Genomic DNA, 17818 nt, shown 5'->3' on the forward strand with positions numbered 1-17818 from the left:
ATGCAACAATTTCTCTAGCACAAATGTTTTATTTTTACGTCCCTTGTTGCAAAATCGAAAAGCTATTTGTAATTACTTATTATATATACTATATAAATGTATATATCTATATATATAGAATAATCATCTATATAGATATATAGAAGAATATAGGCGAGATTGATTTATTTACAAATAATATAACAATTATATATATATATATATATATACAGATATATATATACAAAGTTTGTTTTGTTTATTCACTGAATTCGCCATATGTACATGTAATAATACGGACGATTTTGTTATATATCGATTTGTGTATATTTAACAGATCTGTCTAATATGTGTTCGCCTAATCAGCGAGCACACCTAATTTTTCTTTGTTATATTTAAGGACAGGTAACTATTATTTTATGTACATAAATTATATCTCATAATATAATTGTATCTAGAATGATCTGAAATCTACTTACGTTTGTAGCTTAAAAGTAGCGTTAGGCATATTTTAATACGGTATAATAAGTTCAAATATATATATAATTGCGTATAAGAGAAATACAAATATTTATAACGTATGTAGTAGCGGGGAAGTCAGAAATCGAGGTTGATTTTGTTACACGTTTAGTGCAATAACGACGATATATATATGCAATCTTATTTCTCACATATTATACATAGAACAAAGCTACTTACTCTTGATCGTGGTAATGTTAATGAAATGTATGAAATTCGTTGCAATCGACGGACGAACGATTCTCGTTCGAGTTTTACATAAATTTTTCACGTTAAAAAATTCGATTCTTCGATACGTATAATACAGAGGTGAACAGAGAGTAATCGACTGTTGAAAAGAATTTTTCTTTTGTTACATCATACACAAGACTGTCTCCAATTAACAAAGAGAATCTCCGGCAAATCATACCGCAGTGAAATTTATAATAACCGAAAGCCAGTGTCTCATCAGAAGGTGTTGGGAATCACTATATGCTTCCAGTGCAACATTTATTAATAGTCTGCGGATGTTTATGCAATATTCAAATTTTGTAGATACATTCTAAGAAACCGATACGAAATAAAATCGTATTTTACATTGGCAATAACATTTGTAGGTTCAAAATATTCGGTAGGCGAGAAAGTATAATTTCGGCATTTTAAAAGGTGAAATAGAACCGAATTTTGTTATTTAAGCAATGAACTTTAATGTATTTTATATTTTCCATTTCGTTCGATGATCTTTTGCCATCTTTCTGGTAGCTTCACAATTCAGCGCTCATAAAATTTCTGGTCCTAATCAATAAATAAAAATCATACTAAACTCTATAGAATTTGATGCTCCAGCATTTTCTGAAAATTTTTATAAACCATATATAAATGCATAGAGATCCGCAGTCTATTTGTTAACTATATTACAGATGTAGATGTATATTTTTCGAATAACTTACCGTGTGTGCTGCCTCGTAAAGTACACTAATCTCTTTATGATTTCCATATATGTATACCAAATATTTTTAACGTGTACCTTGAAGTCTGCAAAATTGGTCGACCGGTCTCCGGCTTCCCCAGAACGCTAACAAATTCTAGCATGAACGCAGCTGTCATGCATAAGGTGATGAATACTCTTCACATTTTTTTGTACTGTACACAGTTTTAAATACATACTTATAATATATATGTAATAAAGATATATACTTAAGTCGATATCAAACCAACCGGGAGACACGACGCTGTTCTTCGATCACTATGCGAAGCGTCTTCGTTGCAGGCAGTTACCTCACAGACACTGTACGCGCGACCTTCGACATCGACTTCGAATCAAACTTAACAACACGAAACAGCAAACGACAATAATAAAATAACGCCAATATCGCGAGACAACCGATATCGCAGATTCGAAAACAAAAAAAAAGGGACTATGCGTACTTCTCATTTGTAACGCTATTATCTTTAATTAATTAGAATATACGTATGTGTTAAGTGATTAACGTCCGTCTATATTTGCATTAATTAAATGTCGTATAAATATGAGATATAGCAGCAGTACACCTAGAAAACGAATGCATGTAACATAAAAGCATGAGCAACGACTTCGTCGATGATCAGAATTGTTTTGCCAAGTATATATTAAACGTTTTGTAAACCAGGAAAAATGGCGATCGAATAAATGCCCCAGGATTCGCGTCCGCCGATGCATGGGCGGAAGAAAATTTCTCTTATACTATTCCCTAATCTGAAAACATTTGAATTTTGCAACTGAGAGTGCACAGTAATTGCAACATAGTTTCACCGTAATTGATAAAGGGTTCGATTTTCCTCGTAGGAGAAAAATATGAAACGATAACAACAAGATTCCGTCTAACCCTTCTACCTTTTATTAGCTTACACATCACAGATAATACAAAAATATTTGATACATTTTCCGTCTATCTAATTACACGTAACGAAAGTTTCTTTTGTACTGAAAAAGTGTAATCTGCTTCGAGAAGGTGATGAATGCAATCTGATAATGTTCGATGTATGATCAATTTCAAAGTGTTGTATCACAAATCTCTTTTTAAAAAATCTGTTCTCTCCGTATTGTATATATACGTATATACGCGGCGGTGATCACGAAAGTGGCGCAAGTCAAAATTCCAAACAAATCGATCTTTTCGGTAAGAATTGTCAATTAAAAATTTGTATATTACATATTAAACATTGTCGCGGTAAAATATCTCTTCTTTTCACACGCAAAAGTCATCTCGAGAAAATAAAACACGATTTCGCTTTCAAAATCACCGGCGCATATGTACTATATATGTATATATTATATTACAAAGAAAGACAACCTAAATCGGGTACTAACAACCTATGATTCCGTGGGGATAATGGTAACATAACTATCGTACTTAAAACGTAACAACTTTGATTTAAATAATTATCTTCTAGATTTCAAATCGACAAGCTCGACCGATAAATTATACATTAGCTCTACAGCCCGTAGGAGATTAGAAACAGTAATTAACATTTTGCACGTGGCCTTTTTCCGGAAAAATAAGATCAAATAAATTGCCGTTCGTTTTAAAATTCGATGAGAAATACAAAATCAACTGAATTTCAGTTCGTTCGAAATAAAAAGTAACTCTATCATTTTGCGTGTAACGTCGTCCTACATTGATACAATTCGATACAAAGGAATTTTTGTTATCTGCGATTTACAGAGATTTTTGTTCTGGAGGGGTTTTCTTTTTTTGTTTTGTATTTTAAATCGTTCGGAATTTATTCTGTCTAGAGTTTCGATTTGCGCAATTTAAAAGTCGCTCCTAAACAAAGATGGTCGCTGCCGACAGCGAAATTAGGTATAGTAGGTAACAGATTGCATTCCTCCACTGTGGGCAATCGGTATTTCTCTAACGGCTCTACTAGATTGTTATAGAAAATGTAGTCGACCGTGATCCACGATCCTTGGTTGGTCGTGGCTTCTCGTTTCCCTTGATGATTTCGGTGTTTATATACACTGGAGAAATGAAACGGATGTGTCAGCGTACCGGAAGAGAACTTTGCCTGATAGCCACGCACAACTTCGACGGTTTGTTGATTCAACGTGTCGACGTTCACCTCGCCGTCCGCGTCAGTACTGTTCTCCGTTGATTTCGCTTCTTCGTTCAGCTGCTCGCTGTTCTCTAGCTACGAACAAATTAAATCAACCAATAATTAAATGCTCGCTCGCGAGGAACTTATTCGATCGATGTCATTCAACGATCGTCAAATCGCGAGAAACAATAACGCGTTATCCCTTCGAGGGATATTCTACATAGAACAGTTACGAGTAGACGACGGATTTTATGCATTTAAGACAACAATGAGTAGGTCTGATTTAAGACTAGAATTTAGAAGAAAGAATTCTCAAGACTACTGTTATATTCTCTTCAACCCACTAAACATATTCAGAAAGAAAATAAATTTCTATTTCACTCCAGTTTGTTGCAATTCAGATCGAACATTTTCATTGTGCATAAAAATCCGCGTCCAGCGATGAGCCTACCATAATTTTAGCAGAACCTTCTCCGCGCAGCCGTTTCTTTAATATGTTAAAATGCTGACAGTTGTCTGTGATGAACAATCGTGGCGGTATCAAGGAGTTCGACAAGGACCGGAAATCTGTGTGCTCAAGGTTCTTCCCTTTTCCTTGGTACTCGAACACTCCCTCCGTGAGAAACTCGTACACTCCAGAGTATGGTTTTAAATTGAAGTCTCCGGCCAGTATGGTAGGCAAATATTTGGCACCTGTCCTACGGACCAATTACAGCAAATGGTTAAACAATGACGCTGCACGCGGTGAGTTGTACATCAATAGAAGAGAACTATGAATGGATCAAATAAACGATATTGTAATGAATTTACCCATCGCTTGTTGCATCAAAGAATGTTTAGAGGATAGTAAGACGAGGACTCACTGTAATTAGTAGATTGCGGATGTTTATGCAATTTTATGGCTTTTGAAAATTTTCAGAAAATGCCAAGATATAAAATATGACAGAATTTAGTACGATTTTCATTTATTTCATATCTAAAAGGGCTGCTACTATGAAAAATAAGATTCACCACAGTAAGAACATTCGTTTACAAAAATTAAAAATTGCATAACCATCCGCAGTCTAGTAATTATTTAGAGTAGATAAAGAGTGCATGTTTGTAAAGATCGCATGCAGTACAAGATATGCGCGGGATTAAATTTCTGTCGAAGTCTAACAGTGTAGAATTCTTTTTAAACGAAGGTGTGCGAGCTAGAATTTGACTTTTCGATAAATCAAGAGGCTCCCACTCACAGTGTGTTCTCCAGGAAAGCTATCCTCTCGATCTCAGCCAGGAGAAGTTGCGTTTGTCCCAATCTCACGTCGTTTCGCTTGGGATTGTAAAGTAAATGAGTGGTGGCGATCACAAATTGTATGTCGGGACTGTCCTTAACCGCTAACTTAGCAATGATCCCAACATTGTCTCTACTCAAAAGCTCTATACCTGACTGGTACAGCTCAACTTTCGCGTAATCCAGAAGAACGAATTGATCGGCACGATACAGTAACAGTAGACCGTCTTTCTTGTCGTTCGTTCTCTTCTTGTAAATGTAATTGTACCCTAAGTCTCTGAACGGAACCAGAAACTCTTCCACGTGATCTTCTTGCATCTCCTGGAGACATACCACCTGAAACAGTCATTTTGTTAAACACTGTACAACGATTCTCCCAAACACTATTTCTACCAAAAGTGCACAAAGGAAACCTTTACATTATTTTTACCATTTTACGTTACTTTATATAAATAAAGTTACTTTTACTGTTTTACATTACTTTGTAAAGATAAAGTTACTTTTACTGTTTTACATTACTTTGTAAAGATAACGAGAACGTGTCTATCCGAAGTTTCAGACACGTTTCTGATAGGATACAAAACCTGCGCTATATGATAAACAAAATGTGCAAAGGTCTGTGCAGTCTACCAATCGATGTGCATAGAGGACTAACATTAGCCTGCGCTCCGAGAATCTCTTTCAAGAGAAGCTGCCTCCTAATCTTCCAAGATAGCGCCTGTTTGTCGTGAGTCTTGTACAGAAATGGATAAGTATCCAGCAGACATTGTGCCAAAATGTTGAACGACAGTAGCCTCAAAATGAAATACTCCTCGGAGTTAGATGCCAGCTTCTCTGTAAAAAGTTGAACACCAAAGAAACATCAGAGTCTTGATTATCCATTCTAGCTTCCCAGTCTGGCCAAAAAGTTGGGACCACTCACGATTTTCGACGTTCTTCGTGTTTCTAGTCGAGGGAGGTGTTAATAGCATTTTAGTTTATATTTTATTTAATAAGCTTTGATCACGATCATTTCTGTTTTAATGTTTTATATTTCACATACTTGGCGAGTAGCTCTTTCAATTTTTATCTTACTTATTTATACTTGTTTATACTTAATTTCCAACTTACGAAGCTTATCAAAGAGAAAAAGAAACCTCGACGACTGCAGTTTCTCACAGTCCTGTTTAACATTTATTTATATCTACGATATGATCAACATCTTTTTCGCATAAATATTCATCTATCAATCGCTTCAGTGAAATTATCTACACAGTTAATAGATGCATAAAAATGTTTAATTAAGGCGGTAGACTCGTTTCCAGGATTTCAAAGGTGCGCGGGATTCGCCTTCTCATTTCTCGATAATACAAACAAGGGATTTTTCAGTAGCCAAAAACGCTAGATAAAACCTCTAGCGATCTAGGCCGCTATCTCCCTCAAAAGTCCTATTTTTCGTTTACCGTGTTTGTATTGGGTTGTGTAATAAATTCCCGCGTTTTTGTATTTTATTTTTCTCCCACAATTTAGTGTTTTGTTAGGTAAAATATATTATATATGCGTTCGCAAGTCTTTTCTTGCTCCACAAACCTATCTGCTTCAACTTTTCGAATTGATTAATATTAAATCCTCTAAAAGCCTACCAGTTGGGCCTTCTAGTCTATCTAGTCGACAAATTCACTGGACTAATGTTGTGTATTCACTTAAATATAATAATCAATTTTCAGGCTTTCTCAATGGAAGTTCCAGGAGGCAGAAAAATGCATTCTCGACATCTGCTCGACGTCTCACTCAAGTTGTGTGGCACCCAAGCTCCAAATTTTTGAGTAAAGCCTATGTAGCGAAGATGGTTAGCTATGGCAAGTGATAGACAATCGCTAACCATCTTCACTCCATGGGCTTTACTCAAAAACTTGGAGTTTGGGTGCCACCACGATGTTGAAGGTGCCCGATATGCCATCTAGCGACGAACTAACCTCTATCTATCACACTTTTCCGAGGGAAGTCTGAACACCTCTATGATACACCGTGGGTGCCACACAACTTGTGTGAGATGTCGAGCAGATGTCAAAAATGAAATTTTTCTGCTTCCTTTCCCATTGGAAAAAAGCCTGAAAATTGATTAAAATTAATTAACTCGAAAAATTGAAGCAGATAGGTTTGTAGAGCAAGAAAAATACAAAAAACGCGGGAATTATTTATTACACGACCCAATGTTATCGACACATGAGAAGGCGAATCCCGCAGCCTTGCAATCCTGGAAAATGGAGTCTATTTACTGCCTTAAATTCCCTCGAAATATCTCGCTGGAAACACGAGGAGAGACGTTGAAAACGGTGTTCCCAATTTAATCTCCAGGGCCTGTGGAAAGGAAGAAAAGTCGTGTACAATCGTAATTCTGAGAATCGTGTGGTTTTACCTTTTTTGAATCTGGTCCATTGTCTCATGGCTTTGTACGTTTGCCGGTCTCCGATACATTTATCTTGCAAGGACATGCTGGTGTCGATGCACTCGTCCTCGCTGGCGCACTGCGAATCGTCGTCGGAGTGTTCGAAACCGTTCAACGACGGTTCGCAGCTGCTGTTCGAGTTGTAGTACGTCTCGTAAAACGATTCCATCGATGTCTGGTGATAGAACGGCTGCTGGACGACGGTTCCCATGAAATCGCAATGGTCGGGCTTCGTTGCAGCGACTCGGGGCGACCGGAAGATGCTGTTCTTCGATGAATCTCGCGGAACCACTTTGCTGCTCGCTACTCCGGACACGCAAGCGGTTGAACACGGGACGATATCATAGCAAAGAGTCTGCAAACACAATTGAACCACCGATCAGCAAACCAAATCCTCCGCGAGATACTACCGTAGCCTAACAACGACCGAACACCACAGATCACAGAGTACCTCTCGACGGAACAGGCCGACTCTGTTTGTCGTGCACAAATTATCGAACGCATTAATGTGACAATTATAATATGTATATGCTCCGCGATGGTGATTTAAGCAGCCTTATGTAACAATTTCAGCACGTCGTGCAGCGATATTACACGATAAAATGGATTTTCAACAGTGCTTCCGTAAAGCCAAGATGATCCACCGATCTCTCGATCTTCTCGGGGACTTTGGCTACATTAACCTTTTTTCTCTTTGAAAGTGTCTTTGTCTAAACGCTTGCGACTAGACGTGCAGTATTGTTCTGCACTTCGTGCCGACGACAACTGTTTCGTAACGAATACTCGATGATGTTTTTACGGAAACTGGAAAATCTGCAAGTTTCCTGCTGATCTTCGAGAATTGCTGAACGCGCGAAACTTTGGAAAATTCATCTTTCAACAGTAGCGCATAAACGTTGTTGACAAGCAATCCCGCTAACGTCGAAATAACGAAGACTATAGGAATGTAATCGATCTGTTTATTGTTAATCGTACTCGGCTCGAGTTACATTCGTTCCACGCCGCGCAGACCTTCATGCACTCGCGGTCCGCAAAAATCGGGAGAAAATATTGCTCTCGATACGGATAATAGTATTTATCTAATATATCCACCGATATCTTTAGTTTCTTTAGCTCTATTAAGAACTCTTTCTGTCATTATTGTAATTGTAATAAAAATTGTACACGATCTCGTAATTTTTATAAGGCGACACTTTCCAATCACTGGACTGAGGATCTTCATGCAAAATAAAAATTTTTTGCATCAATCGCACCAAACAGGAGCCAGATAAAAATGTGATGTTTCGTTTAATAAATTCAGCGAGAAGAGAATAACGTATGCACATTCTTAAATTTCATCCACTCATCTTCATTATGAATGCATTAAATTCGCTGATCATCGTTCTCAGTCGCATTTTTCTTTCTGCCACTATTGAAATTATAGTAAAAATTGTACATTATCTCGTCATTTTTATGTGGCGATACTTTCCAATCACCAGACTGAAGCTCTTCATCAATTGCACGAAACAGGAGCCAGATAGAAATGTAATTTTTCGTTCAATAATTTCAGTGAGATGAAAATATAACGTATGCCCATTCTTAAATTTCATCTACTCATTGCGGTCTATTTATCGAAAATGATCCCAGGTGATCGATCGACGTTTTCCGTCGCGATGCATAACCAAATCGGTTCTCGCAACAACATTGCGCGTCACTTTGTGCGGGGAGTCACACGATCAGGTGATCCCCAATTTAAATAGAACGCTCGGTAAGTCGAAGTCATCATTTTTAATCGGCCGGTGTTAATGACGGCCGTCGCTAATAGGATAAGTTAAGGAACTCGGAGATTTGTCACGTCGAGACGACAGATAACGAGTCATTCTTGGCGAGTAAACGGTTCAAAACCGGGTTACGCAGTTATCTCGGAATGCGCGGATACGAGGACAAATCAGAACCACTATTGGGAGTCGGTTTTCGACGAGAATATGCTAGAGGAATTCGGAAAATCCTCACATGGAAAGTCCAGCTGTTTTTGTCTGAACAAAAGGTGAGCAACAAAAATCGTAATTAGTTACGTTTAACACTAAACCTGCCACCACCGGACAGATAACCGGTTCCAGATTTTTTATTGCTTAATTATTGAAATTATAAAGATGCTTTCGTGGTAAATGATTAAATAGATATATTTAATAGCGCAGATTTTATAATATGAACCGCACAAAGTTCAAATTAATTTAATCTTGTTATTTTTATAAGGCAACATGCACTGGCTATTTTTAAAGCTCGGTAGATTTAGTGTTAATTTAAATGACTCTAATTCACCGATTTCTTTCAGGAATCCTCCGCTGAGAATTCAGTTTCAAGATGGAGACTCGAAGTGAAATATTGCGGAAGACAAGGTTAAATTATGCGAACATTCCGTGGGCGATACTTTTAGGAAAATGTACGAGAATATGCCAGCGAAACTCGGAAAATCTTCAATAACAGGTTCAGCTATATTTTCTGAACAAAACCTACGGAACAGGTGAGCAATAACATCGTAATTATTGACGTTCAATTTGAACGATTCTAACTCACCGATTTCTTTCAGGTATCTTCCGCTGAGAATTCAGTTTCAAGATGGAGACTCGAAGTGAAATATTGCGGAAGACAAGGTCGAATTTAGCGAACATTTCATGGGCGATACTTTTAGGGAAGTGTACTATAAATCCTCACGGGGAAAGTCCAGTTATTTTCGAGTTCCTATTTACGCTAATAAAAAAGGTATACAAATAAGTTCGGTGCCTTCTGAGCGTACTTTTGGTCTTTGTTTATAAAAAAAAGAGGAATACACGTTACGTTTCAAATCTCCCAAGCTCCTTCAAACGAACAGAAATTGCTTGTTGAGTTACGCCAAGTTCCTCAGCAATTTTCTGTTGTGTTTGACAAGAATTTTCATTCAATAATTGTTCTAATTCCTCGCCCTGCACTCTTTCGGCATTCCACTGCGTTCCCCATCACTGAGATCAAAATTTCCACTAAATACGAAACCTTTGGCACCACTTCTTGCATGTTTCATAGGTTACAGCATTTTCTCCTAACGCGGAACAAATCATTTTCGTAGCCTCAGCAGCATTTTTCTTTGACTCAAATGCAAAAAGAATGCAGTGTCGAATGTGCTGTTTCATAAACGCCATGGTGTAAAGTATTTATGTATTGTTCTTTGAGGTTATGTACCAATTAGCGTAAACACCAAAGCGGCGGGAGAAAATTTCAATTTCAAATGCAATTACAATTGAATATATGTAAAAGCACCGAACTTATTTGTACACCTAATAGTTACGTTCAATTTAAACGACTCTAATTCATCGATTTCTGTCAGGTATCTTCTGCTGAGAATTCAGTTTCAAGATGGAGACTCAAAATGCAACATTGCGGAAGGCGAAGTCAAATTTTGCGAACATTTCATGGGCGACGATTTTGTGAAAGATAGGTCAAAACATTATAATCGCATTTGAGACTTACTCGATTCTAATCTATCAATTTTTTAGGTAACATCTGCAGAAGAATCGAGGGAGAATAGTTTCCTTGAGAACATTCAAGTATGAAAACGCTGAGGATGGATATTTTGCAGCAACGGAGCTGAACGAAGCTACAAGTTGCAATTTCTTTTATAGTTTTGAACCAGAACATTTTTTATTGTTCCCCGAGAAAATGAAACAAATGGTAGAATCTAATAGAAAATAAATAAAATGTAGTCGTGGGTCGTTCAGAGAAATTCAAATGAAATCGGACGACGACCACGTGTCCTTTCAGCACGGTTAGCCATGTCTGACAATCGCCGGCTATTTCTACTTGAAATCAATGTCTACCTTGTTGCACCAATTACCTACTGTTAAACAATCTCACCTCATAGCGATTAGTAAAAATCGATTAACGACACGAACGACTGTCAATATTTATGCACGGTATAAATTAGCATCACCTAATTCACAGGGATTGAAAAAAAAACCTTAACTGCCTTGTCAACAGTCCTTCACAAGAGACGCTAATGACGCCACGCTTATTTCTTTCACCGTTACTCTGAGGTAAAAACAATTAGCCTTCGGACATTTATACAAGCAGTTGTCGTCTAATTAGCAGAGATTAAAATGAATTATAAATTTCATTGTCTTGTTGAAAGGCATGGAAGAGTCTGAGAGAGACGAGAACTTCGTTGAAACGTTCCAAAGGATTTGTTACCAGGGTTTTTAGATAATCTGATAATAACGAAAATGATATCGAAGCGTGAACACGATAGGAGAAGTTTCTAATGAAATTTTTGAAAATATTGAGCCACGTACCAAAATGATTTTTTATTTTCGGACCGGTCTATCTTATCCGAATGTGCCGCTCGACCTACCGCACCCGTAACGAAAATATTCCTCGACTAAAATCAATTTAACGTCAACTCACATATTATATGAACAGTAGAAGCGACAGAAAAACGCGATCAGATGCGTCGTTTTACCATGCATCCTTCTGCAGCTTACCGCCGATAAGATAACAGACATCATCCCGTATAAATCATGATTTTATCAATGTTTATACGGATTCTAAACTCCAGCGATAACTAACTTCGCGATTTGTCAATTCAAAACCCGGTTGAAGTGCGAATTTTTTCCCAATCAAATACCAATCAGAAATTTAAAAATAACTGCACCATTCTTCCAAATATTGTTTACACGATTAAATACGTTGGTATCTAATCAATTACTAAAGCATTTAAGTATTGTGTGAGGTATTATATCAATTTCATATTCATACAAAGAAAAGAATTAATATAGAATGGAATTATTCTAGATCAGAATAACGGAAATTAATTACTTGGTCGCCACTGTCCAAGATAGTCGATAAAAAATCAATTTTCATGAACATCCAGTCTATTATCGTCTTTGTGTAAAAGTCACAAGGACAATGTTGTTTTTATAGTAGCAAATCAGTCAATAAATCGTTAGACTTTATCTTTTCTACGAGTTCGTAATATTTTTAAACTAATTAAACATCTCCTTTTTATTCATATACCAATAAAAAATTTAATAAGAGCAGAAATTAATTGTATTTGGTCGCCACTGTCCAAGATGGTCAATAAAAAATCGATTTTCATGAATATCCAGTCTATTTATTACCGTCTTCGTGTCAAAGTCACAAGGACAATATTGTTTTTACAGTAGCAAATCGACCAATAAATTTGATTTTGTTTATTCTACGAGTCCGTACCATTTTTCAACTACTTAAAGTAACATAAGTAACATATCTGGTTTTCCAAGCGTTTGCTTCAATGCTATTGGCGATCATAACCTCTGTGAGAACATATTTCTACGTATGTAAATAGGATATTGTTAACCTGTTATTGTTGTTATTGGAATGATCGACACAAAGAAATAATACTGCGCACTCTATTATATAATATTGAGCATTGAGAGATCGAAACTCAACAAAAATCGGTGCTTTTCGAGCACGACTTCCTGTGGAAATATTTTTAACCTAAATTCAGGAGAAGTAAATATTTATATGAAAGTTCTATCTAATTAACGAGACGTACCTTCGATTTATACAATTTTCCATATAATACAAAGATAATCGCGTCAAATGATTTCAACTTCGGATTTATTGATTCGATTCCTTGTGAAAAAATAACATAGAAATTTCATAGAATTACATTTTTATCATTTCATTGTACTATCGTATAATTGCATCAACTCCTCGTATATACTCTTTTGTTTAACTGTATATTTACAATCCGGTTAATTCCATTGTTACCAATTTTATTTACATGAACGCATCACTAATTAGATTGCGGATTTTATGCATTTATAACGAAAATGAACACGTACAATTTAAAGCAGTGAACGAATTAAGAAGATTAAGGACATCAGTGTATTAATTTCAGCTTGATAGGATAATTAAGAGAAGAATACAATTTCTATTTGGCTCCTGTGTCCTGCAGTCAATGCAAACATTTTTTATTTTGCATAAAGATCCGCAGTCTAATCATTAATCATTGTGTGATTCCCCTCAATTTAAACGTAAATAGATTTCTGACGAGAAAAATAGCTATACTTATAAATATATTATATACACACAGATATAGAAGAACAAAATCGCAAATACATATATAAACCAAAAATTTACAACTTTTGAAATCGCTAGTATTCCTCGACGTACTAAAATTAAAACTCGAAACGTAGAACGTGATTTAAATAGTGAAGGTTCATCTCGTATAATTTTGTCGAGAGAATATTCGAAAAACAATTCGGTGAGAAAACGCGGAGAATGATTTTGTGAATGTCCGTTGCGCAATATAAGAATCACACATGATAAATAAAAACATTAATAAGAGAGGAAATAATGAACGATTACCTTAGCTTCACGACTGCAGGTTTTAAAAGAGATGTCAAGACTCGTGGTGTGAATTTTCCGTAACAACCTGCTTGCTGTATTCATTTATTTACAAAGCAGTAGAAATATTAATACATGACTGTACGCAGGTGCATAGGTTAGGTTATGTCACCCGTTGTCAGTAAAGGTAGGATCATCCCTGTGGCCAAACACAGAGATAAACGTCGTCACTACGCACAATAGACGGCTCCTACAATGATCTAACAAATTCTATAGTCATACGGGTCGGCCTCGACGTTTATGTTTTCATAGTTACCTTCGAAACAAACGAATGTCATGGCAGACAACGTTCTCCGCGTATTTAACAAAAAAAATATATACATATACATATCTTACGTTATCAGCGGACGAACCAATCTACCAGAAATACCCGACGATTATTCGTTCAATATCTGCGAAGTATATATATATATATATTTCTCGCAGACTGAATAAATAAATACTTATACTTCGTAGAGGAAATTTTGTCGAAAATGTTATTCGGGTATGATAATGATCGACATAATTCTTAAATATATTGTAATTTATTAGCAACCAAGCTGTTTATTGATAAAGACAGGCTTATACTTAAAAACCGGACACTATTTTATGTTATAATATTTCTTTCTTTTTGCTATAGAATTATTAATGTTATTTTACTACTAATAAAAAAAGAAAAGAAAAATAAAACAAAGATGTAAAATATATATTATACACATATTGTTTGACGAATAAACGATGTTCATATAGGGAAAATTGAGTTCTTAACAGATTAACAGATTTTCAGCAAAGAATTCGATACTCTTCTGAATCGATTTAATTCTTCATTAAAATATTATCACAGTAAAACGTATATACTTCGTTCAGCCGTATGCTGCATCAATTTCATCGAATTACCAAAACCGAGAGGTCGGGACCGTTGGAAAATCGAAATGGCGAATTCAGTAATTCGAAAGAACAGCCGGAAATTGCACATACTTCGCCGATGTTATAGTAATAAGCTCGCTTGGTAGTTTCGAATTACAGTTTCATTTTACTCTCTAAAAATAGTTTTTCCATCACGTCTCGCGAGCAACCTAATCACATCACATAAATGACAAAAACGTATGATTGAAACATTAATCACAGTCCGACATGAGGAAAGCACGAATGGACCAATGATGCTTCTCGTTCGATTATCGGACATTATTTCAGATAATTAAAGTATCGTTACTACAAAGTTCCCTGTACACATGATTAACTTAAAGGAAGAACAATTTCCACGAAACAAAAATCGTAGTCGCTGGTACGTTCGATTCAAAGTCCGTTGATAGTCGGAAAGAAACATTTTTAATCGAAATGGCTTTCTTTCGAACAATAAATTCTAACGTTTACAAAAAAAAGAAAACAAAGGGAAGAAAAAAGCAGTAATCTGTTTGGTATTAACATGCAGTACATAAACATAGATTATCGACATAATGAAGAGATAAAAAATAATAGAAAAGTTACATGCTAAGGTAGCCACGAGCTTGGCTTCGCTTACGACCAATCAAATACGCAATTAAAACTATAATTACTAATCCTGCGAGTGCACAGCCTACCGCTATCGGTACAACGTCGGGTGTATCAAAAGCGCAATCCTTGGCTGAAACATGAGAAAATACATTATATCACCGTCATGGTTCCTTTGTGATAATATTTCATTCGATTTAACGGGGTAGTCTCGTTTATGTTATTTCTCTTTCCCACAATCAATGGTAAACAGTTTTACTTTGCATAAAGATCCGCAGTCTAATGATTATACTTAAAGAGGGTAGACTCGCGTTTCCAGGATTGCAAGGGTGGTAGAAAGGTTCTCGTTTCTCGATAATGCAAAGATGGAGTTTTTCAGTAGTCAAAAGCGCTAGATAAAAGGTCAATCTAAGCCGTAGTCGCCCCAAAAGTCCTATTTCTACGTTTACGAGGCGTAATTTGCATTATTCGCAAAAGTAAAAGTAGGACTTTTCAAGGCGACTGCGGTCTAGATTGATCTTTTATCTAGCCATCTTGACTGCTGAAAAATATCCTCCAAAAAAAGAAAATGATCAATGATACAATCCACATATTTTGTTCGAAGGATTCGCAACTCACCTAAACCGAAATTTGTAGAATTATTTGTCTTGAACGCCTGGAATTGCAATCCTGATACAGTAATAGTGCCAGAGTCGGCGGTGGTGCCGTTCATCTTCAGGTTCAATGTTTGCTTCTTTAAGCATCTGTAGGAGTTCTTTAATTCAGCTGCATAGTTGGTCGGCTCGTGTATCAGAATCATGGACTGATCTGTTATTAAAAAAAGAATAAGATATATACGTCCGGTAACACACGAGTTCAGGAGATCTTTAAAAAGAGATTGCAGGATCTTACTCAATGTTGTGTTCAGAAAATCTGTTACTGGAAGAACGACCTCCAAATGGTGAAGAGAATAATGATTTGTGGTCTCGTTTTTCGTGAAGTGCAGCGACATGTTGCCGATAGGTCCGTTTTTCGGGGACCACTTCAATGTGAGCACCTGTTCGAGTTTCCCGCAGTTTCCACTTGCAATGGTGGTTGCATTGTCAATCGGCATGTCGAACGTTATATGGGAGACCTGAAATATGGTATTGGTTGCTCGTTATTGCTTCTTTACGAATAATTAGACGATGGATTTTTATGCGAAACGGAGAAAAGAATTTCTATTCGACTCGAATGAATTCTCTCTGGTTACAAACCGTTTTGTTGGCCTTCGGATAAGTGATGTTGAACTGTACAGACATCTGTACCACAATGCAGGTGGTATTGCCCTCGCTGACTATCCATTTGGCAGGGTTCTGAGGGGGTAATGGCGTAGTGGGCACCACTGGGCTAACTGTAGTCGGAGGAGTTGGAGTTGTCGATGAGGTGGTAGTCGTTGATGGGGTGGTAGTCGTTGGAGGAGTTGGAGTTGTTGGAGTTGTTGACAGGGTGGTAGTCGTTGAAGGGGTGGTGGTTGGAGGAGGAGTGGTAGTTGGAGGAGTGGGTTTAGGCTTTGTTATTGGCGTGGTGGTTGTGTTAGATCCAGTCGTATCTTCCTTCTTATCATCATGAACCGATGGTGTCAACACAGCTGCGCCTGGTTTCAATACTTCATCAGTTGGATGTTCTTCAGAATTCTGTGCAGCAGTGTCCTTTTGAGATGAAACAGCAGCGGATACAGGGTCATTCTTTATGGGAGTAGTGTTTCCTTGTCCCTCACCTATCGTAAAAACAATATATGTATATTAAGGAGCAAGGAAATGAGCATTGGATGATCTAAATGCTAGCAGCATGCAATATCAAATTTTTTATCAAACGCTATTCAATGTTACAGTTAACGAATACGTTTCTTTGTTACATATAAAATATTTACTACGAATAGAACACTTATTCGTTTAAACACGAATACATGCGAAATACACTTTAATTAGCGGATAAATAATTAGTGTACACAGCTTACTAGTACCGATACGAATTTCAACGACAGCTATGTTTCAATATAAATCGCTACGAAAATTTTAACCGTCGTTTCTCTGTGTTTTGGAAGATTTTCGTGTAAATTAACAAATCGTGCGATACGGATTAAACGGTAGTTATAAAATAATGTACAGAACGATAAGGGGCCCATGACTAATCGAAGAGGAAAAAAAGAAACAAAATATGTGGCATTGGAATTCGTAAAATAAAAGAAATTCAACGTGCGTTTTCGAACAGAAACGAAAATTCTTCTATGTCGCGTCGCCGAGCTTAACTGTCATTCGTAACGAAAGAGTACGGATTCGTAACGTTTGAAAAATCATACCCAAAACGTAAAGCGTTGTAAAGCAGAAGAGTAGCAAAAACTTCGACATCATCGTGAGTTCCGGTTTGCTGGAAACAAGCAGAAATTAACGAAAGCTTCAGCTTCTGGATCGTCTGATAATGCAAACCTCGATGGTGGATTGAGGAAATCTGTGCAAAATCGTCGCGTATGACATAAAACGCTGGTGGAAGTTCAATGTAACTCCGTTCTCTTAAAATGTCGTTCACAAATAGACTTTGCTTCAACTGGTACTGGTACTGGTACACCGACGATGGGAGTACACATACATATACGTATGTATATACTTTTCCGCCCCTCTCTGGCTATCAAGAGACACCAAGAGACACCAAGAAAAATGAAAGCTTTTTCTTAT

The 17818-nt window shown here is 36.8% G+C and overlaps 2 protein-coding genes across 2 annotated transcripts; both read right to left on the reverse strand.

Annotated features, from left to right (window-relative positions):
* Positions 1-447: 447 nt before the first annotated feature.
* Positions 448-13758, reverse strand: Angel (protein angel). The gene is made up of 6 exons (XM_076440601.1): positions 13617-13758; positions 7227-7611; positions 5484-5662; positions 4791-5164; positions 4007-4253; positions 448-3648 (listed from the first exon to the last, which is right to left on the reverse strand). Exons 1-6 carry the CDS (start codon positions 13698-13700, stop codon positions 3250-3252), a joined length of 1668 nt encoding a protein of 555 aa, XP_076296716.1. The 5' UTR covers positions 13701-13758; the 3' UTR covers positions 448-3249.
* A 402-nt stretch (positions 13759-14160) lies between these two features.
* Lamp1 (lysosome-associated membrane glycoprotein 1) lies at positions 14161-17769 on the reverse strand. Its single transcript, XM_076440629.1, has 6 exons — positions 17573-17769; positions 17446-17513; positions 16361-16863; positions 16017-16239; positions 15744-15932; positions 14161-15258 (listed from the first exon to the last, which is right to left on the reverse strand). The coding sequence occupies exons 2-6, from the start codon at positions 17495-17497 to the stop codon at positions 15119-15121; spliced, it is 1107 nt and encodes a 368-aa protein (XP_076296744.1). The 5' UTR covers positions 17498-17513; positions 17573-17769; the 3' UTR covers positions 14161-15118.
* Positions 17770-17818: the final 49 nt, after the last annotated feature.

The sequence above is a fragment of the Lasioglossum baleicum genome, chromosome 16, assembly GCF_051020765.1.
Source record: "Lasioglossum baleicum chromosome 16, iyLasBale1, whole genome shotgun sequence".
Lineage (NCBI taxonomy): Eukaryota > Metazoa > Arthropoda > Insecta > Hymenoptera > Halictidae > Lasioglossum > Lasioglossum baleicum.